Source organism: Galeopterus variegatus, unplaced genomic scaffold (assembly GCF_000696425.1).
Source record: "Galeopterus variegatus unplaced genomic scaffold, G_variegatus-3.0.2 Scaffold5523, whole genome shotgun sequence".
NCBI lineage: Eukaryota > Metazoa > Chordata > Mammalia > Dermoptera > Cynocephalidae > Galeopterus > Galeopterus variegatus.
In genome coordinates this window covers 126,329-153,892 of record NW_007731634.1, presented here as the reverse complement: position 1 = coordinate 153,892, position 27,564 = coordinate 126,329, and the positions used below count along the sequence as shown (strand labels likewise).

The window sequence follows — 27,564 nt, the reverse complement described above, 5'->3', positions numbered from 1 at the left end:
ACGCCCAACCATTGAGCTAACCAGCCATCCCTATACAGGATCCGAACCCGTGGCCTTGGTGTTATCAGCACCACACTATCCCGAGTGAGCCATGGGCCGGCCCCACAATTCTTGGTTTTGATACGTACCATCTTTCATCCATTTCATTTAATTCATTCATTTAATAATGTAATCAACACCAGTAAATGCACCAAACCAAGAGCTGGAATGTCACCACTGGCCTCTCCCTACCTGCCCTTCTACCCATCTCCATTCCCTGCCCACCCTCAGAAATAGCCACTATCGGGCCAGCCCCGTGGCGCACTCGGGAGAGTGCAGCGCTTGTGAGCACAGCGACGCTCCCACCACAGGTTCGGATCCTATATAGGGATGGCCGGTGCACTCACTGGCTGAGCGCAGTGCAGGCAGCACCAAGCCAAGGGTTGCAATCCCCTTACCGGTCACGAAAAAGACCAAAAAAAAAGAAAGAAAGAAATAGCCACTATCTGAATTTTGTGTTTAACATTTCCCGCTTTTTATTGCTGTTTTCATTTTATAACATGTTTACAATAATTTTGCTCACTTTTGAACTTTTATTTTTAGACTGGATTTCATGCTACGTAGTCTTCTGGAACTTGCTTTCCTTGACTTAGAATTATATTTGTAAGATTCACCTGTGTTGTAAGTAGTTGCGTTTCATTTATTTTCATACCAATAAAGTGTTCTATTGTCTGAATGTACCACAGCTTATTTACCCATTCTTCTGCCATTGGACATTTGGGATGTCACCACATTTTTGGTGTTTTGAACTATGTTAGTATGAATATTCTGATAAATACCCCCTTTTATATAACTGCAAGAGTTTCTCTTACATCTGGGAGAGAAATTGCTGGGTGACACAGCATGAAAATGTTCAACTTTATTAGATATTGCCAATGTTTTCCCCTAAAGTGTCTGTTCAGGTTTATACTCCCACCACGAGTCTATGAGAGCTCCTGCTACTCACTTTCAACACGTGGTGCACTCGGGAGAGTGCGGCGCTGGGAGCGCAGCAGCACTCCCGCCGCGGGTTCGGATCCTATATAGGGATGACCGGTTCGCTCACAGCGCTCACTGGCTGAGCGCGGTGCGGCCAGTCTCAAAAAGGACAAAAAAAAAAAAATCACTAGTATTAAGTGCACTGGTCTTTATTCCACTAGAAACCACACAATGGCCATGGAGCTGAAGATTCAATTGGCTGAGCAGCCACTGATGAGGTAAGGCAAGGCCCTCAATGCCCACCCTGCCGACCGAGGAGGTGTGGGGGCATGGCAGGGTGGAAGACAAAGGTGGCCTTGGGGGCACTCATCAGACTGGGGGTCCAAGAGAGGTAGTTTTTCCTCAACCTCCACTGCCAGTCAGCCAGGCCCCCATTGGGTCCTCAGGCTCAAGTTAGCACAGGTTATGGGCAGGGCCCCTCCCTGGGTGGGGAGGAAGCATGAGCAGAGGGCGAGAGCACAGGAATTCCAGGGTTTTCAGGTGACTGAAAGGTTGGGGGTGGAGGAAGCCAGTTGACTGCGACTTTCAGAAGAGGTTTGCTTTACATGTATTTCTTTAAGTCTCAGATCCCTTAGTGGCAAATCAAGAATGGAACAAGAAACTCAGGGGCCCAGTCAGCCAAGTCCTCAGAGGGTCCGGGGACAGCACACCTTGCTTAGCATATCCAGAGTCCATCTATGCTCCTCCAGAGGGACTCCCTTCAGCTGGGGCCACCAACAGAAGGGAGTGCAGACAGCCATCAGGCAGGTGGTATCACCAGGCCCAGGGCAGAGAGCAGCCCTCCCTTGGATCCTTGTGGACTGATGTCCACCTTGGCCTCCAGGGGCAGAGGCACAGTGTCTTCAGGAGGGGAGGGGTGCAGGGTGGAGGACAGAACCTGAGACAGCTTGTCTCCAGCGAAGCTGAGCAAGAGCTTGAAGCTTCCCTGCAGCGTCACAGCCCCGAGAGCCTCCTGAGAGTCCTGGGAGCGACCCCCATGGGAAAAGGATTTGCTGGCCTGGTCTGGCCTTGGCTCCAGCTTCGGCCCCTGGACGCTGGGTCTGGGCCAAGATTGCCCCTGAAGGCATAGGGGGAAGGGTGACAGCCTGAGCTGGCTTTTCCGGGGCTGCCCCGGTTTGTCAGCCCCCTGCTCTAGGGGGTGTATATAAGGTGCCTTTGCTCCACCCCAGGTGTTCACATGAGTAGGTGAGTCTGTGGCTTCTCTTTCTGGTTTTAGAGATGGTCTCTGGGAGAAAAGTGGGGTCTTGGGAGATTCCAAGTTCTTTCAAATGGATCCCAGCTCCAGGCTAAGGCATGTCAGGAAGACAGAGGCTCATTGGGACTGGATTGCACCCTGGGGGAGGCCCAGCTTTGGGTGCCATGGGATGGTGTGAACTCTAGGATACCACATGTCAGAGGATCTCAGGAACGTAGTCTACAATAAGCACTGAGCTCTGAGCTCGGTGGGGGCACTGCTGCCGTCGAAGGCTCCATTAGCCTCTCCTTAAACCCTCTCCTCAAACCCTCTCCTCCAGTCCAAAGGCCAAGCTGAAACCTGAGAAGAAGTCAGGGCCCAGGCCAAGGAGCCACAGAGACAGCAGGCCACAGAAAGAACCGGTGATCCCAGGCATCATGGATTTCGAGCTGATCCCAGAGGCATTGAGAACCCCCAAGCCGCAAATCTCCAGTGCCTGCCGCTTTGGCCGTCTCAGCCACCACTCCTTCTTCTCCCGGCACCACCCCCACCCCCAGCGTGTGACCCACATCCAAGGTAGGGCCAGGCTGGCCAGGGCCCAGCTGGTGGGGGTCTGGGGGGTATGCAGAGGGAGTATCACTAATCGGTCTTGAGAACTGGAAAGGAAGTATTGACTCCAGCCCCCGTTTCCAGAGACCTGGAGCACACGGGGGCCTGGCCAGGGTTCTAGGGCTGCCAAGTGGCCAAGCCAGGACTCAACTTGGGGGACAGGAGAAGAGAAGCACAGGCTCGAAGGGCAGACCTCAGGTCCCTCTCGGATCGCCCTCACTGCCAGATCCCCCATGACGCAAATCAAAGAAAGGGATGGAAACTCGGCCCCGGGGCTGTGCTCTGCTCTCTGACTCAGCCACCCATCCGTCAACACCGACTAAGTGTGAACTATGGCTCAGGCACTTTTGTAGGCCTTGGGGATATGACAGTGAACTTAGACTAAAGTAAACTTAAAAATGTAGTGGCTGCGCTCCCGGAGCTGACCTCTAGTGGAGAAGGAAGGAAGTAGACATGGTGTCAAGTGCCCAGGCTCCAGAGGGGGGATGGCTATTTTTAAAAGGTGGTCATGGAAGACCTGACCCTCAACATGACATCTGAGCAAAGTGCCACAGGAAGAGTGTGGGCATTGTGCACATATCAGGGGAAGAAAGTCCCAGGCAGCCCAATCGGCCCTGGCTCTGTCGGGGGAACAGCCATTGCCGATGCTGATGCTGGCGTGGAGGGAGAAGAGTAAAGAGAAGACAGGAGAGGCCCTGGGGCCCAGGTCAGGTAGGCCTTGCAGGCCACCATCGCCCCCGCTAAGCCACCTCATGGAGTCAGATGGAGCCCTTGGAATGTTGAGAGCACAGAAGTGACAGAAATGAGATATTTTAACAAGGTCACCTTGGTCTCTGTCCCGATGATGTCTGACTAGGCAGGTAGCAGTGAACAATCAGTGGCCTCATTCTAGAGATACACAGAAGGTAAAACCGATGGGATCTGATGATCGATTAAAAGTGGGGTGCAAGGGGAAGACAGGGGTTAAGGCTGGCTCCAAGGTTCTTGGCCTGAGCAACCAGGAAACGAGTGCATTGACTGAGGCGAAGAAGCCTGTGCGAGGGCCAGCGGAGGGTAGGGAGGAGCCAGGGGTTGGTCTTGGACGTGAGAGATGTGCAGCGTGAGGTGCCTTCTGGACCGTGGGGCAGAGGTATGGGGTGCAGGGGAGAGACGCAGATGCCAGGGCTGAGAGCCGCTCAAGCAGAGGGGCTGCTCTAAGCGGAGCCCCTGGATGGGATCACCCAGGAGTCCCTGTAGATACAGCAGAGAAGAACCTGAGGACAGGGCTCTGGGACCCTGAGAATAGGAAGCTGAGAATGTTATAAGAAAGCAGCGGAAATGAGGACAGCCCAGTGGGCTAGGAGGACCCAGCAGGGTGAGGAGTCCTGGGACCAAAAGGAAAGTGTTTCGGGAAGGAGAGAGCCACTGCGCTGAGTCCTGACCGGGCTGGTCCTCAAAGGCGAACTATCAATTACAGTGAAATAATCACCCGGACTTTAGGCCGGAAGGTCCTCCCTGTAAGCTGGGCCCACCGCCTCCAGGCTGCAGCCTGGCACAAGCTGACGGATGGCGGAAGTTTCCTCCAAAGGCTCTCTTTCAATCTCTCTCCCTGTGATTTGAGCCCAGGCTTGTGACAGGCTGTGACTTAATGCCTCCGCCCCAATGTCCTCATCTTTAAACTGCCTACCCCTGTGCGTTTACACCTATGATTTGTTACCCTGTCATAGGAAACCAGAAGGACCTCAGGACTAGGGCCTCAGGAAGCGTGGGTTCTTGTCTCACCTCTGTGCAACTCATTGCATGACCCTGAGCAGGTCGCCTCCCCTGTCCCTTCTAAGTGCCCCTGTGGGTAAGGTGGTTGCCGGTCTAGGTGGTCCCGGGTGCCTCTCCCCACCCCCACACCCCCTACTCTGACGACCTATGGGCTTGTGGTTAGTGGAAGAAGTGGAGCCACAGTCTTCCTGCCCACAGCCTCTCTCTGGCCTCCTGGGGCTCTTGGGGTTCCCCCAGACCTCCCTCCCCACAGCCTCTAACCCTTCACAGATGTTACTGGGAAGCCCGTCTGTGTCGTCAGGGACGAGTTCTCTCTGGCTCCCTTGCCTCAATCCACACCCATATCCCGCTGTCTGATGGGGATGCCCACGATCTCTGTCCCCATTGGGGACCCACAGTCCAATCGGAATCCCTGGCTTTCTTCTGGTGGGTACTTGGGCCAAACCCCCTCTACTCGGGGCTCACACCTCTCCCCGAGGGCTGCCCCACTTGGGTGGGCGCTTGAGCAAGAAAGGACCATTGCTGTTCAGTCGGTGGGCCCACTGGGGGACCCCACGGTTTTCCTCATTTCCTCAGACAGCCTCATCTCTACATGACTCCCTACCCCCCACCCCTGCCCCAGCTCCTAGCCCTCAGAAATGTGCCCCTGCTAGGATCTGAGGTGCTAAAGGGGTACAAGTAGAGGACGAGCAGATTTTGGCAGCAGTCATGTGACTTACAGCCATAGACAGAAATGATATTTGAAATATTCGAAAGCTGTATGCTCAGGCACGGCCAATCAGAGCCATCAGTCATAGTGCTGGAGCAGCATTCTGGAGGCCAAGCCTTGCCCTTTCCATTACTGGGGTGTGGGAAAGTCAGGTTGCTGGGGACAGGGGAGATGCTGGGGAAGGGGCCGGGGCAGCCAGTGCAGAGCAGAAAGGTTTAGCATGCTGCCTGCAGGGCTCTTTACCAACCTCTCTGGGGAATAGTTCAATATTTAAACAGCTGGCACAGCCAGGTCTCCTGAATCTCAGTCCTGGCTTCAGGTACCTAAACAGAGGCACAGCTAGATTAAACCACACACATCTTGGCACAGGTGGCCAAATGTTCTTCAGCATGTCCCAGTAATGCCTCAGGCTAGGACATCAGCATCAGTCCCCTCCAGAAGTGAAGTGGCCACACACACACCCCACCCGTGGTGTGATTCCTAATCTTTCTCTCTCCAGGGCACCCCCTCTCCCTTTCCCTTTAAGATGTGGGGCAGGAAGGCTGGCAAGGAGAGGAGACTCTGCCTAGAACCCTCCCTGCCCTCCCCGCACCAGGTGCCACAGGGAGGGGAGGAGAGGAGAGCCCCAGGTATCAGTTGGCAGGGTCTTGTCCCCTCCTCCAGAGGCCTGGAAGAGGGAGTTGGAGGAGCTGACTTCGCGGGTGGCCATCTTCACCAAGGAAAACGAGCTGAGGAACAAGGAGGTGGGTACTGAGCAGAGGAGCTGGTCTGCGAAGAGATGAGACGGATCCGTGCCCTGGTAACGAAACCTCCCAAGACGGTCCAACCTGACCGGAGGCCTTCGAAGCTCTGCTGTTGGCACTGAGAAGGAGGGGCCGATGAATACAAACATAAGGGACGAGGGTCACACCGAGGGCCCAAGGGAGGAGAGAACAAACCGACGTGGAGAAATCCAAGAAGGGTTCATGGGAGAGGTGGCACTGGGGGCCTTCAATATAGGGGGATGTTCACAAGTGGACGGGGGAGGCACTCAGAGCACAGGCACCTAGCACAGAAGCTCAGATGCTGGCAAATGCAGGAGACCTTTAGAGACCAGGGGCCCAAGTACAGGATATAAGTGGGTGGCAGTGAGGCAGAAGGTGAGAAGGGCGCTGACTTTGAATGTGGGGAGGAGGAGCTTTTTCTTAACGTCCCCACTCGGTTTAGTGTCTAATCTCACAAGGAGCAGAGAATCACTGAAGGTTACAAACAGGATGGCGGGACCTCATGGGTGCTATTTGGTGATAAAACAGCAAGACAACTGCGAGGCAGCTTGCAGGTGGTTAGACTTGGTCTTAGGACAGGCCTGGCCCTTGTCTTGGGCAACCAGAATGAAGAGGCAGAGGCCTGGCTTCTCGTTCCTGCTTGCGGCTAACTCACTGTGGCACTCAGGGCAACTCAGCAAAGCTGTCTGAGTCTCAGTTTTCTTATCTTTAAAATGGGGTGAAGGAAAGTACTAGTCCTAACTGGAACTGTCAGGGCAGGAGGCTCCTGGCCTTATGCCCAGAGGCCTGGTTTCCAGCAAAGAAAGGATGCCAAGCTGTGGGGGACAGACCTGGGGGCAGCTGAGCTAGGAATTAGGGTAGGAGGTGGGGTCTTGGCACCAGATGCTCTTTTCAAATTTCTGATGGGTGGGGGCAAGGGCAGCAGGGAGGAAGAACAAGGACCACCGGGACATGTCCAGTGTTCAACCCTCTCTGCTGAGCTCCAGGAGGAAGAGCTTTTGCTAATTTAAGCCGTCTGCAGTAAAAGGGCTCACCGCTGGGGTCTAAGACAGGTTGGGGTGGTCTGGATGACGCTGGGACTTGGGGGAGCACCCTGGAGGTGCAGCCCAGCCTTCTCCCTCCCCTCTCGCTGCTTGGAGTCTCTGGCCACTTTTGTCCCAGCAGAAGGAGGAGCCTCCACGGGAGCAGGGGGCGAAGTACTCGGCTGAGACTGGTAGGCTCATCCCCGCTTCCGCCCAAGCTGTTGGTCGTCGCAGCTCCCGACAGGGCCAGCAGAACCGCTCTTCGGGCAGAGATAGAGGACTCCACACCTTCCTCCTGCAGGATCAGGAGCTGCTGGTGAGGCCCTGGTCCAAGGGCAGAGGCTGCAGTGGTGCCTGTTCCCAGGCTCCCAGCTCCCCAACTAGGAGTCTTACAAACTGCTCTAAGGCATTGTCTGTCCTAAGGATACCATCGTCGTGTAAGCCCTTGAGCCTGGAAAACCTCAGCTTGGAGTTGGCAGCTTCACTCCAGTCCCCTTCTGCCTCTCAGTTTCTGTGTGAGCCTTTCCCTTCCCTGTAGGTCCTTCCCCCTCTCTGGGCCTTAGTCCCATGGTCGTTCCAAACAGGGGGCCGAACACTGCCTCAAAGGTCTGTTCCAGTGGTGGCATTTGGTGCATTAATGAAGGGAGCTGCAGTGTCCTGCCTAGTGTGCTCTTGAACCACACCCCATAGCCTGCAAGGCTAGGCCCAGCCTGGTCTCCCTCACTCTGACAGGGGTTTGGCCTGGGCTTCAGCAAAGCACAGATCCCACCTCCTCTGTGTTCAAGTTTCCGCACTGAGGCTTGAGATGAGTGCATGCCTCGTTCCGGTGGGTTAAGGTTGGAGGTCCCTGTTAAAATGCACACCTGTTCTCCAAGAAAAGTCAGACATAGAGCCAGCCTCTCACCAACTTCATGGTGACCAGTGCTTTCAAACATGCAGTCCCTTTGGAGCCTTGTAACAGTCTAGTAAAGTGGATAGAGCAGACAGGGCCCAGGACCCCCATTCTGCAGATGGGGAGGCTGAGGCCCCGCCAGGTGGTATTCCACAGCCCAGGTCCCCCAGAGAAGGATCAGCATAGCTGGGACTAGAACACAGTACTTTCTCCACCATAGGGCGGTCTCACCTTGCCTGGAATTAGGTTCTCAGGTCCTGTGGGGAGGGGGAACAGGGCAGGTAAGTTGGATGTGCAGAATGGAGAAGGGCCCAGGGGCAGATCAGGGTGGGTCACCATAGCGGGTGGGTACCTGGGGGGTGAGGGTGGGGATGCAAGCAGGCATAGGGAGGAAGAACAAGGCATAGCCTGGGGAGAGGGCTGGCCCAGTTCCCACTCTGCTAAGGATAAGGTAGACCTGCTGGGGACTGACAGGCCCTCCAGGTCCTGGAAAGACTGACCAGAAGGTGCTGAGGGGACCCCATTTTCCTAGGACTCCAGGGGCTCCACCTTCCACCTCGGGCCCCAACTCCAGCCCGCTATAACCACAGCTTCCGTCGGCAACCTGGCCTGGGGAGCCCCCATAGCCCATCTGACAAAGAGCTGGATATTTTCCTGGTGCTACTTGACTGGAGGACACAGGGAAAAACGAGGCCTGAAGTAGCAAAGATGTCAAAGGCTAAGAAAAGAGCAAGGAGCCGAGTGTACACGCTGCTCTATGGGAAGGAGCCCCAGTTTGCAAAACCATCCCTGCCCTGACCCTCAGGCTGCCCACTGGGATTTCCTCACCTCTTTGCTAACATCTCCAGACTCTGGGAGCTTCAGGGTGGGGAGTCCTGTGGGGTCCCTGAAATCCTCACACCAAGGACCCAGGCGTGTGGGACTCGGTGGGTCTCCAGGGGGGCTGACGGGCCTCACTTTGCCTTCCCAGTGAGGGACCCTGGGGTACAACCAGCCCAAGCAGGGTCCAGGGATGAGAATCCACATATGTGATCTCTGTGGCTTAGTTCTGCCACAGAGTCCCAGCTAGTGTCCTCCTCTGTCAAGCCCTCGGATTCACCACCTATCCAGTGGGGAGGTTAAGAATCTTCCTCCAGGATATTTGTGAGAGAAAGCCCTCTGTAAAGTGCAAAGTCCCATGCAGCGGCTTGGCAGGGACCATCATGGGGACCAGTTTAGCCAAACATGTGGCCCTGGCAGCCCACTTCAAGGGGAGGGGCCCCTTGGTACCCTCTGAACCCACATCTGCCTGCATTCCTGGCTGCAACATGCCATCTGGTCACATTGACCCAGGCCCGTTCTCTTGCCCACAGATCCTGGAGCTCCTCTGCCAGATCCTGCAAACAGACTCACTGAACGCAATCCAGTTCTGGCTGCTCTACGCTCCCCCCAAGGGTGAGGACACAGCCCCGAGGCCCCCTCTCTCTGAGTGGAGGTTGCCAAGGTCCTGCCCTTGTTCTCTGGTTCTACAGGACTCAGATGTCATTTGGCTCCCACCCTAGGGTCTTTGGCCGGGGACTCTCCTCCTTTTTGGAGCCCCAAACCTACCCTTTCCAGCTGCACAATGTCACTGCTTCCTCTTCCCCCATTCCTCAGCAGGATTTCCGTGGCTTCACTCCTTGGAGGGGACCCCTCCATCATGCTGACCCCCAACCTAGGCACCTGGGAGGAAGAAGTCCAAGGACTGTGTTTGGCAGACATAACCCCTCACACACCACTGCAGGAAACACACACACGGGTGCAAATACACTCACATAAGAACACACACATAAGGTGCACATGAACACATGCATGTACATGCACATGCACATTGGACAGTGGGTGGAGAGTGGAGAGCAATGAGAGGCAGGAAGCTAACTGAGAAGGCTTCCTGGACTAGAGAGTGAAAGAGGAAGGAGAGGAGGAGGACAGGGGGGGACTGGTCCCCAGCAGACTTCCCAGAGAGGGCCGGGGGTGTGGTGGGTAGGAGGGTCAGACAGGGCCAAGAACAAGGTGCAGACGTGCTTGTGTGGCAGGAGAGGAGTGTGGAAGGGCTGGGCCAAGAGAGACGTGGGACCTTCCCCATGGGGACCTGTTGGCAAAGTGTGGCATGGTTAAAGAAAGCTGCCCTTAACCAGGGTTGGGAGAGAGCTGGAGGCCCTGATTCCTGCAGGAAGTCCCATCCAGGGACAGGAAGGGGGCTGGGGGCTGAGGCCTCCACTCCGGTTGTGCTTTCAGAAAAAGACCTTGCTCTGGGTCTCCTGCAGACAGCTGTGGCTCAGCTCCTTCCCCAGCCCCTAGCCTCCATTCCAGCAGAAAAACTCTTGACCCAGCTCCAAGAAGTGCAAGATCCACCACAAGAGAAGCAACAGCCTCCCTACAGGTAGGCTCTGCACCCTTCACCTGCCTTCTGTTCCCAGAACCGCTCCCCCACTTTCAGCCATCTGTCCTCCCAGGTGAGGCCAGTGGGGCCCAGAGGAAGAAGCCTGGTGCTGTCAGAACCTGGGCTGACTGAGCCTGTCCTGCAGGGAGACCTACCCCCTACCTCCCTGCCACCCCCTTCCGCCAGGACCCTCCACTTCTACCCAGGCTGCTTGAAGACTCATGCTGCCAGACCAGACTCTGGCTGCCAGCTGTGGGGGAGAAATGGGAGTAGGGGGAGGGGCGCAAGGGGTTCACTGGGGTCAGCTGTGACAAGATAGACCACATGTAGCTCTCCAGCAGCTCTAGATCTATGGGAAGACACAGGTGGAGAAGGAATGCTAGCACAAGGCAGGCTAAAGTAAGTACCCTTATACTGGTACTGAGTGCCCTGACGGCTGAAGGAGAAAGGTTCATTTCAAACTGGGGAAGGCCTCATAAAGCAGGTGAGTGGAGACTGACTGACAGCTGATAGCCAACATATTGAGTGCCCACTATGTTTGCCTGACACTGCTGGGTGGCTTACATGTTTCTAGTCCATTCAACAACCCCCTGAGTACTATCCCCATTTTACAGATGAGAAAACTGAGGCTCAGGAACAACTGAATGCCCAAATTCACCTAGCTAGTCAGTGGAATTGCTGGGATACAGACTCAATCCTGTCTGACTCCCAAGCCAAGCACTGCTCAGAATCACATGGGGAGCTTAACAAAAATGCAGATCCCTAGAGATTCTAGCTCAGCAGGTCAAGATGGAACTGAGGATGTGTATTTTCAGCAATCGCCTGAGTATTTCTGACAGAGCTTGGGGAACACTGCTAAGACGGACAAGATTTGAATGAGCAAATGAGAGGGTGGGAGAAGGTCATCCCAGGAAGTGGGACCAGCTGGGGTAAGGGCAAAGAATCAGGAAGGTGCACATTTTAGGGAATGTCAAGTTTGGGGTGGTTGGAGCGTAGTGGGCTTGGTGAGAAGAGGCAGGGGTTGGGGGAGAATGCTAAGGTTTGTGGAAGGCATGGGTTCTTGCTCTGGCCCTGGACTTGATTTTCCAGTAAAAGAAGGGCATAGTGAGGAAGGCAGGCTTCACTGTGACCTTGGGCAAGCCACTTCCCGTCTGTGAGCTTCAGTTGCACTATCTCTCAAATGCCCCCTCCTGGAGTTGTGAGGAGGGAAAATGACATTGGGTGTGTAAGAGGGTGTGGGCATCTACAAGACAGAACAGGATCATTCATGCCTGTGAGTCGTTTGGGATGCAGGAGTGCTTGTCCTCACCATCCAAACAAGAGGCTTCCTGTCTGCAAGAACACCAGGAGGGTGAGCAGGGGCTGGGGGAGGGCTGGTGCAGTGGTCATCCCTGACAGCTCCAGAGACAGGAGGGCTATGGCTCTCAGCAGCTGCACCAGGAGTCACAGTCATCCAGGTCCTGCTTCGGGTAATGCAGGAAGGCCACCTGGGTGCCAGTGTGGACAGATGCTTTCTGGCTCTCCAGGAGGGGTGACTCTTGCCCTGGGGTGGACAGCTTACTGCACCTGCACCCTCTGCCTCCTCTCCCCACCCACTCCACCATCCGTGGCCATGGGTTTCCAGTTTGACCTTCTCAGCCTCTCTGTATTTGGTTACAGTCAATCCCCGAAGAAGACAAAAACACCACCTCTGCCACAAAGCGAAAAACCAGGTAAGATTTCATGTGATAGGTCATTTTGGGGTCTCACTGAGGCCCGCTCTGGCTGGATTCCTCAGAGGATTCAAGACAATCTGGAGATGGGTCCCTGCCCAAGGAAGCTGCTCGTTTCACCTAATCATTCATTTACTCAACAAATATTTATTGAGCACCTACTACGTGCTGGGCTCTGGGGATCATTGGGGAAGAATTCAGACAAGTGCCTGCCATCATGGAGCTTACATCCCACTGAGGAGGAGTACAGACAACAAATCCCCCTGAGCTGGTGGGTGCTGCCAGGAACATAAAGCTGGGTGATGTGGTAGGTGGTGGAAGGATTAGCGGGGTGGGGAGGGGCTCCTCGCACTCAACAACAGGAAGGATCCGGCCCTACGCAGGCCTAGGAGGAGCCTGCAAGTGGAGCATGCACCTGCCTGGCGGATGACCAAGCAGGCCAGGGTGGCCTGGACCTTAAGGTCAGGGTAGCAGTGGCAGATGAGACAGGTGGCAGAGCCGCCTGCAGGAAAGGCCAGGTGTGTGATCTTCCGCAGGGCGTGCGTGACCCCTCCAGCCTCTGTGGAGCACAGACTGTGGGGTCAAGAAGGGATGAGGGAGACCAGGAAGGAGGCTGCTGCAGTCATCCTGGCACCTTAGACCAGAGTGTGGGGGGGATGCGGGGGCTGGGTGGTGGTGAGAGGAGAAGAAATACTGTAAGGGGTCCTGGTGCCTGGTACAGCGTCTGGCACAGAGTAGGCAGTTGATTGACATTTCTGAGCTGGATGTTGAAAAGAGAGGGTGGTGGCAAGGCTCAGAGAAGGGCATTCGCTGGCCCCAGATCACCAGCAGAGCTGAGAGCAAAAGCTGGGTTTGACTCAGGCCTCCCACTTGGCACTCACATGCCCACCTGGGGCCTTTCTAGGAGAAGGGCTCTGCCTGGGCTCCTGGGCAGCTCTCAGGTAAGGCCTGGCCCTTCCTTGTCCTCTCCTGATTGCTCTCTCCCGTTGCCCCAGAGTACATCGGAAAAGCCCAAGTCCTCCGGATGCATCCAAGCCAGGACATGGGGGAGAAAATGTCAAAGCCAAAGGCAGAGAGCTGAGGAGCCCTGGCGACTCTGCCTGCCTTGCTCAGGAGCAGCCCCTGAGTGTGGAGGTGTTTCTGCCCCTGCCACCTCAACCGCAGCATCGAATTTCTTACTGCAAAGTGCCTACTAAATAAAATCCTGTCTTTCCTTTGAGAGGACTATTCTACTCTCCTAGCAGGAGCAGATCTGTGCTTGGGGACATCTATTCCAGAAGAGGAGATGGGCTGCACAGAACCATCCCCACTCCCATGGAGAAGGCCCAAGTGCTACCGCCCAAACGGGGCTTATGTGGTTCTTGAATGTTCTAGAGAACTGAAGGGCAGATGCTTGTTGGGGCCACCTGAGAAAGGGGCTCTGCCTCTCCTGGAGCCAAGACACACAGGGCCCTGGGTAGAATAGAGCAGAGGTCAGGAACCCCACAGGCCTCCTTGGAATGATCTTTGTTACCAATTATTGAGTTTCTACCATGTGCCAGCCACTGAGGCAGCGACCTAGGTAATAGCTATCGATGAGCACTATGTGAATTGCTTTACACACTTCATATGTGGTACTATATTTGAATGTTTCAAAAGACCTATGAGGTAGAATATTAACACCATCATCCCCATTTTGTAGATGAATAAACTGAGGCTCAGGTGAAACAACTTGTCCAAAGTCACACAGTTAATAAGTGGCAGAGCCAGGATCCAAACCTGAGACATCTGACTCTAGAATCCCTACTCTTAACTGCTGCTGTCTATTGCCCTACAGACAGTGGCCCTCTCCAAAAGCTGAGGTTCCATTTCTGAAAAGCATAAGGGGAGCACAATAGTGGTTGGTAAAATCAAGGAGGAAAGGGGCATTACATAAATGTGATCCAGATGGCAGTTGGGTTGTCTCTATCCTTTAAGAGCTAGAGAAGATGACCTTGACCTTCTGGGAAGTCCAATGTCTTCCTTGAGATTTCTGCAAATTCTCCGGAAAGCTGGGATGGGGAGGAGGCATTGAGGATTGACAATGTCATGGTCACCTGTGGCTCTAAGCTCCTATTCTATTGACTTAGTTCATGGATTGAGTGGACTTAGTTCCATGGACTGTGGCTCCATTCCATCCTGCAACACTGCCTCACCTCACATTCATTCATATGGATTCAGATTCCCTGGGTTTCTCCAAATACCCCATGCACATAAGCTTTTCTGTACAGCAGGCTTCAATCAAGACCAGTGGCTATATGGGGATTTGCTGTGAATCTGGCAAACAGCTTCACATTCATTAACCCACCTCGTTTTGAAAGCCTTGGCCACTCTTCCACTGGGATGTTTCCCCAGTGACAGCACGTGTAACAAATATGCCCCTTGACATCTCTCTGGCTTTATCCTCACCCCTGCCACCAGTTTGCCCCCCGAAAGCCCACATTTTTTTTTCATTTTTTTAAAAATTGTGGTAAAATATAACAAAAAATTTACCATCTTAACCATTTTTAAGTGTACAGTTCAGTGGCATTAAATACATTCACATTGTTGTGCTATCATCACCAGCATCCATCTCCAGAGCTCTTTACTTGCAAACATGAAACTCTATACCCATGGTCTTAGTCCATTTGGGCTGCTATAACAAAATACCTTCGACTGGGCAATTCATAAATAGAAATTTCTTGCTTACAATTCTGGAGGCCAGGAAATCCAAGAGGAAGATGCTGGCAGATTTGGAGTCTGGGGAGAGCCTGTTCCTCACAGATGGTGACTTTTATGTGTCCTCACGTGGCAGGCCCTTTTATAAAGGTGTTAGTCCCATTCATGAGAGGAGAGCCTCCCAAAGGCCCCATCTCCTAATACCATCACCTTAGGGGTTAGGCTTCAATTTGGAGGGATATAAACATCCAGACCATAGCACCTATTAAACAATAACAACTCATTCCTTTATCCCAGACCCTAGCAACAACCTTCCTACTTTCTGTCTCTATGAATTTGACTATGGTAGGTATCTCACATAAGCAGATTCACACAGTATTTGTCCTTTCATACCTGGCATATTTCATTTAGTGTAACATCCTCAAGATTCATCCATTTTGTAGCATGGCCAGCATTTTCTCCCACATTTATTTTTTTAAATCAATACAGCAGTTCAGCCTCCTCTAGCCTCTGTTCCCAAACTCTCCAGCCCCATCTGGGCCTGTCCAACCTTGTCAGGGGCTGAGCTGAACGAAAGGTCTGTTCGTGGAGCAGGGGCATTTCCGCATGGCAGTTGTGGCTGTAACACCATAGCCCTCCTGTGTTAAGAATAGTTTTTTTGGGGCCGGCCCGGTGGCGCACTGCTACAGTGCGCCGCTTGGGAAGCGCGGTGGCGCTCCTGCCGAGGGTTCGGATCCCACATACAGACTGGCCGCTCACTGGCTGAGCGAGGTGTGGGAGCAACACCGAGGGTTGCGATCCCGTTGCCAGTCCCGGTCCGGTACGGGCGCGACACTGAGGGTTGCGATCCGTTGCCGGTCACGAAAAAAGACAAAAAGAAAAAAAAAGAATAGTTTTTTTAAGTACACACAGAAAAAATTCTAGAAGATATCTGCTTCCACAATAAACCATAGTTGTTGGCACGAAAACCCTGACCCTTCAGGGAACCCTTCTAACTGACCTTTAAGTTTTCAGGATACATTGCTGTGAGATTAATATTTGTCACTGTGGATCGTCATAATCTTCATATTCCACAAAGTAAGCCTCTCTTCAAAGTTGCTTAGCCCATCCTTCAAATTTATTTATTCGCTTAGCTTTCTCTGTCATGTATTTGCTTTCGCAACTCCCTGCAAAATGTTCACGTCACTGCCTGGCCTTTGCACTGTCTGTCATTGTACTTAAAGACAAGACTTTCTGGGCCTGGTTTCTCATCCATATATTTCTAGGGTAGACTGTGAACAGATCTTTCTCAGCAGCCCTGTGGTCTATGCGGAGAAAGGATAATAAGGGGGCTGAAGTGAACCATGTACACATAAAAGATTGTGGAAATAAAAACTGTGATATGCAGATGTGAAATTGCCACACTGCAAACACATGGATGGGCCAGCTGTGGTATACGGATGGCCATGACCTCATGCCATGCTCACAGCAGCCCAGAAGTAGACGTAATGCCCACATTCTACAGATGGGAAACCTGAGGTGTAGAACAAAAGTAACCTAAGAAGTGGATTCAGACCCAGGGCTTTTGGACTCCTGGTCAGTGCTCGCTTCATTCTGCTCTGCTGCCACCTGTGGGCCACACCCCAAGGCCCATGCTCTTGGGTGAAGGGCCAATGACCAGTGTGCACATGCCAGGGCTTGTCCCAAAGCCCTGCCAGGAACAGCCATGGGAGGGTACCTGGCCCTGCCCCCAACTAGCTGTCTGTCCCTGGGCAAGTCCCTCTCTTTGGGACTCAGTTTACTCCTCAGCTCACTAGGGCCCCTTCTTAATAGTTGGATAATCTGTAATTCCAAATTTAACTAGAGAGTCATATGGAGTTCTCAGTAATAAGTCACTAACACTTGTTAAATGCTTTCTATGTCCCTGGCACTACATTTAGCATTTGTAGGGAAGAAAAAGTAGTGTCTTCTCCTCACCCACCACCAGGTTCACAGCTGACACCCCTATAACAAAAGACAGGTTAACGAGAGAAAAGCCTAACAAATTTGCTTAGCCAAAATTTTACACGACACAGGAGTCTTCAGAAATGAGGATCCAAAGACTCAGGGAAAACTGTATTTCTGCTTAGATTTGATGAGGAATGGACAGGTGTAGAGTCACGACTGGACAAAGGGTGTGCTCTAATGGTGATAAACTGGGGGTACTTAGCAAGGCCTGTTTAGCAAGTGCCTGTTTATTCAGATGCTCCTTGGCCTCCAGGTATAGGGGAGAACCCTCTGGAATGAGGGTATAATGACCTACTTTCAGGCAGTGTAGGTCAGAAAATTCTATTCTGACCATGCTTAGGAGAGAAAAGGGGGAGAAGGGCAGAGTGACCTTTCTGCCTCTGCCATTTTCTCAATTGGCAAAACGTCATATTTTGGGCTCTTATGTTCTGAGACCCAACACTTTTTATATACAGTATCCCATTTAGTCCTCAAAACGAGATTAAATATTATTATCATCCCCATTTTTAGTGAGGAAACTGAGGCTGAGAGAGGTGAAGTAACTTGTCACACAGCTAGTAAGTGGCAACCCATGCATTTGGTCAGCACAGCACACGGCTTCCCTAAGTGTTGGGGAGGAACCAACAGGAAACCGAGGTGCAGAGAAAGATGTGACTCCCTTCAGTCACACCTCCAGAACCAATGTCCCTTGGTTTCCCGGGCCAGTGCCCTCTCCTGGCCTCCATTTCTTTCTAGAGCTGCTAGCAGTGCCTCTTCTAAGGTGGTCTAGCCAGGGCAAGGAGAGGGCTCTCCTTTTGGGATCCTGGCCCTTTAAAGTCACCTCACCTGGAGCTGCACACCTTGGACTTAAAAGGGAAGGCAGAGGTGAAGGGGCTCCAGAGATAAGCTGCTCCTTTGCTGGTGGTCTGGGGAGGGCCCAGTCCAGCCCGGTGGGCTGTGTCTCCACCCCAGCGCAGCATCTCGGCCCAGCTGGGCAGGCCAGAGGCAGCACACTGCAGCCAACAGACCATTTGACCTTTGGCTATTTTTTTTCAAACTAACATTTAAAAATCAGGATTTGAGGCTTTTCTTATCATCAGAAGCTAGGGGAACACTGGATCCGTGCTCTACATGCCATAAACTGTCATTCTTCATTGTCCCCACCCTCACTGACAAGATTCATCCTGAATCGGAGAGCCCTGCTCTGGACACACAAGCTCTCGCTCACTCAGCCTCTGCTCACTGAGTGAGCATTTCGTTCCGTGCCTATTTTATAGGAGCTGGGCCCCAGACAGGGACAGGGCTTTGCCCACAGTCAGAGCAGGGAAAGTTCTGTGTGAAATGTATTTATTGCATTCTAAGTCACAGGACATTAGCAGTAGAGGATCCCATTTCCTTCACTGCAAAAGATGTTTACTGACCACTTAGTTTTATCTGGTGGCTAGGACTGTTGTGCCCTGGCCGTGTCCCAGTTCTGCAGTTACTTGGAATGGAATGACAGACTTCAGAACCAGGCTCAGCCACTCTCTGTGTGACCTTTCATGATTACTTTCTTTCTCTGGGCTTTGGGTTCTTCATTCATATGGAAATTGTTCCCAGCCATTAATCCCAGAACATTAGATTAATCAATAAACAGATTATCTGAGCTCTGACTTCAATCCTAGGATCCTCAAGCCTTTTTTCTTTTTGCAAATGCCGTCACTCACCGGGTGGCAGAAGCTGTCTGCACATAGAATTCCAAGTCTGGGTCTTGTTGACTGCCTGGGCTGTCCTCAGTAGCCTATATGGAGATTGTCTCTACCCTTTGCTAGCTGTGTGACTTTAGACAAGTGATTCAACCTTGCTGAGCCTCAGTTTCTTCATCTGGGAAATGGGGATGATGGTAGCGCCAATTTCATAGGTTTGTCCTAAGGATTTAGTTAGATACTAGGTGAAGGGCGTAGCAGTGCCTAGCACAGAGTATGTGCTCAATACATGTTAGCAGTATATTCCTCTACTCTCAAGCACCTATTTCCAGAAATTAGGGGCCAGCCCCGTGGCGCACTCGGGAGAGCGCGGCGCTTAGGTGCGCAGCGACGCTCCCGCTGTGGGTTCGGATCCTATATAGGGATGGCCAGTGCGCTCACTGGCTGAGCGCAGTGCGGGCAACACCAAGTCAAGGGTTGCGATCCCCTTACCGGTCACAAAAAAGAAAAAAAAAAAAAAGAAAGAAATTAGAATGAAAGCCACACTGCTATTATCATGGCTATTTTCCTGACAATTCTTTATACAGGGGATAGGCTAACATTTACAAAGGACTCTCCTGGTCACTCTTCCATACGATCTTCACAACTGCCCCACAAAAGGATCAGGCAAGAGGTGGTTTTCCCCATCTTGCAGGTGACAGATAAAGTCAGGCCCTAATGGTCAGTTACTAAGACAGGCAGGTTTTAGCTCCTACTTCCCAGACCAGGGCTCTGCCTCCTACATCCTGCAGACCACTTCAGGAGGTGACCAGCTGGCACTGATGATTGGGAAGACTCCTGCAGTGTCCTAGGTCTTAGGGACATTGTTATGAATGCTAATTCATGACACGCAGATGGCAAATTCACAAGGCTCTGGTAATGTCATCTGTGTGGATACTCAGGACTTCATCTGTATGTGTTTTTAGAGATGATAAAAACCAAAACTTTTAATATTTGGGGTATAGTACACCACTGGAGAGACTGAAATCTGAGCAACCTTTCTGGAAGGCAGCTGGGAAATAGATATCAAGTGTCTTTAATGTTGTTTTGGCACATTTCGGATCCAATTAACTTCTGGGAATGTTTCCTAGGAAAAATCAGGTAAGTATGAAAAGATTTGCCTTACATTATTATTTGTGATACCAAAATTGAGAAGCAATCTCAATTTACAGTACTAGGGGATTTTGTTAAATAAGTGATCATCTAGGCAAACAGTGGGGTACTGTGTGGACTTTAAAAATGGAGATGAGAACATTTGAATTCCTCAGTTCTAGCCATTTGAAAAACTACAATGAATCACTGTTACTTATAGACACCTAGCAGTATTGTAGAACCCTGGAACTAATTCTTCTATCCAGGGGTAGTTTACCTGTTAGTCAACCTCTCTCTGTGCCCCTTCCCTCCCCAGCCTCTAGTAACTGCAATCCTATTCTCTACTTCTATGAGCTCAACTTTTTAGCTCCCACATACATTGCACACATCTATCAAAATATCACTCCAGGGCCGGCCCGGTGGCGCACTGGATAGTGCGCCGCTTGGGAAGCACGGCGGCGCTCCTGTCCAAGGGTTCGGATCCCATATACAGACCGGTTCCCGCTCACTGGCTGAGCGAGGCGCGGGAGCAACACCGAGGCTTGCGATCCCGTTGCCGGTCCCCGGTCCGGTACGGGGGCAACACTGAGGGTTGCGATCCGTTGCCGGACACGGAAAAAAGACAAAAGACAAAAAAAAAAAAAAAAAATATCACTCCATACCCCATAAATATATACAATTATTGTGTGTCAATTAAAAAATAACAAAAATTGTTTTTTTAAAAAATGAAGCTGTAGCTCAATGTATTTCAGAATGGAAGGTGTCCTTGTTATATTGTGGCAGGGGTGGCAGTGGGAGAGCAAGTTACTGATGGCACAGAGAGGAATATCCATCCAGTGTGTGTGTGCGTGCGTGAGTGTCCACGTATGCAGACACACATACACACGTGCACATGCACATATCTGGAAGGGCAAACAAATTGTTAACAGTGGTTACTATTAGGTAGAAATATGGATTTTTTTCTCCTCCTCAGGTTTTAAAATTTTGTTAATAACGAGCACATATATCTTGTGTAATTTTCAATTTTTAAAAAAAAATTTTTTTTCTTGTGTAATTTTTTTAAAGGAGAGAAAGATTTGGAACATAGGCCATGGAGACTTCCAGTCAATGGCACCTGGGTCCCTGGGCACTGCCCCAGCCACACTTGCACCGCCCCTTCTCTCCCTCCCTCTACCTCTACCTTCCTCCAAGACTCAGTAAGGAGCACGGGCTCCTCAGAACAGCCCATAGAGTCCCAAGTCAGATGGCCCAGGCTCTGCACCCTTCCCTGCTGTGTCACTTCAGAGGAAGGCCTGGAGGGCCATCAGGAGGGTGTCCAACAAAAAAGGATCCAGAGGCCAGGCTGTTCCCCAGGAACACAATGAGGCTCAAGCTGCCCTTCTTTCTCCGCTGGAAGAATGGGAAGGTGAGTCTCCTGTCCTCCTTGAGGTCTAGCCATCCCCCCGTCCCCTCCCCACCAAGAGTCTACAGGGCTTGCCAGCTGAGTCTCAAATCAAGTCACAGGCCAGAGCCCCAAGGAGACCATCTGGACACAGAGGACAGCCATGGTGAGGACTTCCCAGGCTCGTTGGACAAGAGAGTAAGGGTGACTCTATGTAGTGCTGTCCCTACTGGCCCCAAGGGCAAGGAGCCTCTGGAGCTTCAGGAGGCTGCCTCCAAGGTGGCCGCTGTGGTGGCCCCTGGCCATGACTGCAGGAAGGTTGGCAGACCATGGCAAGGGCTCTGAGAGCCAGTGGGGACTGAGAGGCTCTGACCATCTGGCTGTCATTGAATCAGGGCTCTACCAAGCATGGGGCAGGGGTAGATTCAGCCGTGCAGTTAGAATGGCCAGAGAATCCCATCCAGGGTAGAGACCCCTGCTCTCCATCATTCCTATACAACTTTTCCCAGTGGGATGCTGAAGGAAGTGAGGGATGTTTCTGAAGCCACAGTGGAAAGAGGGCCCTTGGTGCTGGTCCTAAGGATGCTGCTATTATTAACAATATCCATGATAATAATAATAATAATAATGAAGCCATCTCTCATCGAGCAGTTGCTCTGTGCCAAGCATCAGGCATGATCTCACTTAATCCTCACCAACCCATAACATGGGTAGGGCAAGTGTCTCTGTGAGGTTAGTTACCTGCCCAAGGCCACACACACACAGTGAAGACTCAGGGCCCAGGTCCATCATACACAAGGCTCTTAATCACTAAGACTATCTCAATCATTCATTCATTCGAAACATAGCTTTTTGGTTTCTCCCTATGCCAGACCCTTCCTGTGGCCTTCTCGCACAAGGCCTTCTCCCTGCCTCTCTGCCCCCTCTCCCCTGGGCCAGGTGGACACACTGTATGCAGACAAAGCTGACGGCTCCCAGACCCAGGATCTGAAATGGAGCCGGGTCAGTGTCTTCCGGCTACTGCTCCAGTCTGTGATGGCCACTGAGGTGAGGATCTGGAAGAGGGCATGCTGGATCTTGGTCTGGTTCCATGCTTGCCAGGTGACCTCAGACAAGCCCCTCCCCTCTAACTGAGCCTCAGAGTCCCCATATATGAATGGAAGGGCTGGTCCAGGTGATTTCAAAGTCCTCGGAGAGCCCTGGCTAAACATTCTAGGCTGTTTCATGTCTCCACACAGGTTGGTGTCTTTTTCCTACTCCCCTACTAGGCCGGGTTTCCCACCCCAAGCCTGGAGTCTTCTTAGCACCGTGGATCTTATGTGGTTTGGTTCCAGGAGGGTATCTCTGCGACCTGCCAGGTGTCCTCTCTGTGCAGCAGCACGTAGGATCAAGACCAAGGATCCCCACAGCTATGAGGAGCTGAGGACCAGCGAGCGCTCCACTGGCCGAGCAAGCGACACTCAGCGCTGCCTCTTGGGCTCCAACTCCCAACAATGGGTCACCTAGCCTGGTTGGGAGGGGGTGAGTTCCAACCTTCCCATTTGCTTGTCCTCAATTCTCCCATCTCCCTGCCCCCTATCCCTGCTTTCACTTCAGCCTTCAGATATGAGAAGCCTCAGAAGGTCGAAAGGACCGCATGGCCCAAGGGATCCATCACTGATGCTGGTTTCCTGGCAAACTGGGCATGCGGACAACCCGAGCTGCAGTGTGAGGGACTCAGGAACGAGGACATTAACAGGAGCAGGCCAGGGAGGCAGAGGGACTCAGTCCCCCTAACAACCTAAGGCAGCTACTCAGTCTTCTAGGTCCTCTCCGGGAGAGAATTAAGTGGTCTACCCTTTCCCAGCCCTGCAGCCCTCACAGCCCTAGACAGTATCTCATTGTGGCTTTAATTTGTATTGCCCTAATGACGAATGATGTCAAGGTTTTTTTCTTGTGCCCATTTGTCATTCATATATCTTCTTTGGTAAAGTGTCTAAATCTTTTGCCCATTTTAAGTGGATCATGTGGTGGATTGAATTGTGTCCCCCCAAAACTCACTGAAGCTTGAATTGTGTCCCCCAAGTTTTATGTATTAGAAACTTAGCCCGCACTGTGACTGTTAAGAGGGTGGGAGATCCTATTATGGTAATTGGAAGGTGGAGCCTTGAAGAGGTGATTGGATTGTAGGACCGCGCAGTAGAGAGTGGATTAATAATGGCGATCAGGGGCGTGGTTCTGAGGGCTTTAAAAGAAGAGGACAGTCTGTCTTTCTCTCCGCTCTCTCTGCTTCCACCATCTTGCAATGTGAGACCCCTGCCTGGGTCACTGTTGCCACCACCAGATGGACTGGGGACTTCCTAGGCTCAGAAACTGTTAAGTAATAAATTTCGTTTTCTTTATAAATCACCCAGTTTCAGGCATTTTGTTATGAGCCACAGAAGCGGACTAGTACAGGCTGGGCAGTCTATTCTGTTCATTGTTCCACGTGTCTGTTCTCATCCCAGTGCTGTGCCATCTCCATTACTGTAGCTAAAAATCAGGTATGTAAGTCCTCTGATTTTATTCTTGTTCATAATTGTTTTGGCTTTTCATAAAAATTTTATAGTCAGTTTGTCAATTTCTGATAAAAAAAAATAGTCTGCTGGAAGTTTGATCATAATTGTATTGAATTTATAGATCACTTTGCGTAGAATTGACATCTTATCAATACTGAGGTTTCTGATTCATAGACACGGTCTACCTTTATTTAGGTATTCTTAAAGTCTTCTCAGCAAAGCTTTATAGATTTTGGTGTACAGGTATTTGGTGTCCTTGATGCTACTGTAAATGGGCACCGCTTTTTAAATTTGCACTCTCAAACTTGGTCAGGGCCCCGAGGGGCGCGCTCGTGGGTCTCCTGTGCTGCCCCAGATCACGTGCACCCAGTGAGGCCTGTGGAAGAGCTGGAAAGCAGGCGTAGACCCCCCTTGTGCGAGGGGCTCCCTTCGATCCTAAAGTATCACACTAACGTTTAAAGATTTATTAACATTTCAGTAGTATTTTCTTCCCCACTTTTACGGTGGCCACCCGCTCCCAGGCTTCACCAAAGGTGGCGTGTCCTGTCTCTCCTCAGGGGGGCTCACTGTCCCTTGGAATTTAATTCACTCGCCTTGCATCCTTAGCTCTGATGGACTAAAAAAGTGTGACTGTAGATTATCGGGCTTTTGCTTATTGTTAGGGTGAGAGTGATGTTCTTCTAGCGTTCTACATCTTAAGCAGGGTGTGAGTTACCAACCTGTGGTCAGGGGCATGGCTCGGGCTCCGAAGGCCCAAGCTGACAGTCCAGGCAGCCGTGAGCATACAGGGGAGGGCAGGCCATAGGGAGACTGGAGAAGGGGGAGGATCCCATGGGCTGAGGTTGGGGGCTGTGGCAGAACCCAAACCCTGATGGTGGCTCACTCCTGTGGTGTAGCCAACAGCTCGTCTGCCTCCCCCAAGCTGACTGGATCCCCCAGGCCCCATGCCAGGAACAACCCAGTGACCAATATCACCACAACTGGGAGGCACCCCATCATTGTAATACTTGCATTTTCTGGTTACACTGTTTTTAAAGTGTTTTCACAGGTAGGCAAGGCAAATAAATGCTTTCATCCCCATTTTTCAGATGAGCAGATAGACTCGGGGACCCTCAGAATCTTAGGGCCCAAAGGCTCCCTAGAGAAGTCTCACCCACACACCAGGCTCTGTGGCATGGGCCCTACAGTTCAGTGGAGCTTTCTTGGGCTGGATTCTGGGTCCCTCTTGATTGAAGCACTGTAGTCCTGCTTCTAGGTGTTGCACTTCTGCCCGAGGTGCTGATTGAGCAAAGGTTTCCAATGCTATAAAATTTAAAATTACTGATCCGACACCCCTGCTGCTTGTCCTGCTGATGGCAGTGATCAGTGGCTACCTGGAACACTATGTGAAGAGGATTCCCAGGGAATCCAGGCTCAGTGGGAAGAGTGCAGTGATGGATTGGGAATGTCTGCCGTGGGCACAAGATGGGGGCGCACCAGCATGAGCTTCCGTTACCCCTGCCCCATCCTGTTATCCCTAACCAGGACCACTGTTAGAGCCGGGGTGCTGGGGCTCTTAGAGGTTCCCACTCTGCCCATACTACCCCTATGGCAAGGACTGCACTGGGCCAATGAGAAGTGTCCATCCCAGGCCTGTGACACCCCTCTTTGCAGGCCACATTCTGTGTACCTGAGCCCACAGAATTCCCTGCCTGAACAATATTAAGCCCACTTCTGGGGCCTGCATTAGCATCTTTCTAGGTCAGTTCCCCAAACGTGTTATTGTGTCACCTTCTGTGCACTTGTAGGCCCCAGTGACAGCCGGTTGCAAAGGGGTAGTTCTTGAGGGGAGGCTATCTGCAGAGGGATGTAAATGGAGTTTGGCTGTGATGGCTAGATTGCCCACACACAGGCATGTGAAGTCCTTGGCGGGATGAAACCAGGGGTGGGAAGAGGCGTGAGCTCTGGGCTGTATCTTGCCGTGGCTCCCACAGATGTAAGGGGAGCCTGTGTTGCACACATTGAAACGATGCAGTGATGGATTGCTGATGTCTGACACAGGCAAGGGGCGAGGCGTGGGTCAGTAGCTTTATATTGTGCAGGACGTGTTTCACATCAGCCCTCCCTGTCTGGTAAGATGCATCATATTCCTTCCACATCCTATCCAGCCTCCACATTCCGCTTGGATTCTTCCAGGGAAAGAGTGCTCACCGCCTTCCAAGGAAACCATCCTTGCATGTTTGAACAGCTCTGATCATTGGAACGTTCTTCTCTCTGCGGACCCCAAAACTACATTCCAGGCACTTCTGCCCTTTGGATTAAGTTCTGGGTGGTGACTTGCCCAGGACCACACATCTCCTCGGTGGGGACTGAGTGGGACTCCCAGGCCCCCAGCCCTGTTCTTGCCCACCCCCACCCCTCACCCTGAGTTGATGCACACTGCAGCCCCAGAGCGGGTGGGGCCAAGTCAGGAAGGCTGAGGGTGGAGTCTTCCTGTGACCACACCCCCCACCCCCAGTCGTCTTGCTACAGCCCAGCCCAGCCCCTCAGAGCTTCGGTTTTATTGTCCCTTTTCCCCAAGAGAGAGAGAGAGAAAAAGGAAAACATGCAGTACAGCTTTTTGGAATCCGAAATAAAACACCAAGGGCAATGTCAATAAATACAAAAAATGTTGAAGATCTGGATATCCAAGGCACAAGGGTTTACACCGCTTAACACAGGCCAGGCTGGTTCTCACGGGAATGGTTCATTGTGTGCCCCAGTAGCCTGGGGCGGGGTGGGGCAGCGGGTGGAGGGAGCACCAAGGGAGCCCCCCAGGACCTCTATTCTCCAAGGGGGTTGTAGGTGGGGGGCCCACTGCTCTGTCCCTCCAGCCTGGCTCAGAACTGCCCCCATGCGCGGGGGAAGGAAGAACTGACGAGCACCTCTGTCACCTGGTGAGGAGTCTTGGAGACCCCCCCATGATCCTAGGAGTGAGGACCCCTGAGTGGTATCCTGGGGACCCGGGCCACTTCCTGAGAGCCAGAGGCTCTTGGGCTGTTCCCTGCCCCTTGGAGGTAACCTGGAGGGCATCTGAGACCAGCTGAGGCCCTACAGCAGCATGGTCAGAGTGTCCTCCCCACCCGAGCACTGAGGCAGAGGCTGGCATCCTGCCTTGGGGCACTCGTCCTGGGTGGCTCTTGTCATCCCCAGGGCCCAGCTATAAGTGGACTCCCTGGGGCCCACCCACCCCTCAGAGCACCACTTGCCTGGGGCCCAGCTTGAGCCAGGTGGGAGAAGATGACCCCTGACTCCAGCAGGAGTGGTCTTTGGCAAAGGACAACAATTGAGGCACAGCCTGGGAAATCACCTTCCAGGCCGGTCTCCCTTCGACCCTAAGTTGTGACTGAAGTTGCCATGCGGGTCCAGTCAGGGGTAAAGCACCAGTTTGGAAGCCCCTGGCTGATGAGGACTATGGGATCCATGGTGTCTTGAGCCCCCTTCTCTGGTGGGCTGGAGGTGGGATTAGGAGGCCAGCCTATAACCTGGAGTCACCAGGAGTAACAGAAGGTGATGTGTGCAGGGCAGAGCATGGCCATAAACACTGCCCTCCAGCCAGCAGGGGCAAGCTGGACCCTGCTCCCTGGCCTCGCTGGCGGAGCTGTGTGGAGCCCTCAGCTGTAAGGGCTGGGCCGTAGATGACCTTGCTTCCCACCTGCCCAGCCCTGCCGGAGGGAAGTCTCACAGCCACACTCGCCCCAGCCCCCTCCCTCTCGGCCCCCACCTTCCCTGGCCCTGCTTTGCCTTTCTGGGCATGGGGACCAGATAGACGGGACCTCCACCGGGGTCCCCACAAGCTCTAAAGAAGTGGCCTTGACAGCTCCCAGCATGGGCTTCAGACCTGCCCGGGACCCAGGGGCTGTGAGGAGGGGGCATCAGCTGACCCTCAGTCCTGGCAGGAGAGACCAACAGGAGCCTCTGCGAAGTTTGGTTTGGCCGCCTGGGGCTGCTTGCTGAGGTATCTCTGGCTAGAGCCTTCCCTGATCTTTGTCCTCCTCCCACCCCCTTCACAGGGTAAAGAGTGTCACAGCCCCAAATGAGAACAAGAAGGCAAATAATTTAAAGGAAGTCTGTGCCTGCCCCTGCCCCACTGCGTGTGTCCTCTGAGCTGGGGTCACT

General features: G+C 52.5%; 1 protein-coding gene across 1 annotated transcript; it reads left to right on the top strand.

The window, feature by feature from the left end:
• Positions 1–1,188: 1,188 nt before the first annotated feature.
• On the top strand, positions 1,189–13,133 carry TBATA (thymus, brain and testes associated). The gene is made up of 10 exons (XM_008589566.1): positions 1,189–1,235; positions 2,532–2,767; positions 4,823–4,978; positions 5,925–6,008; positions 6,234–6,235; positions 7,187–7,363; positions 9,292–9,373; positions 10,196–10,340; positions 12,000–12,052; positions 13,048–13,133. The coding sequence occupies exons 1-10, from the start codon at positions 1,189–1,191 to the stop codon at positions 13,131–13,133; spliced, it is 1,068 nt and encodes a 355-aa protein (XP_008587788.1).
• The last annotated feature ends 14,431 nt before the right edge of the window (positions 13,134–27,564 follow it).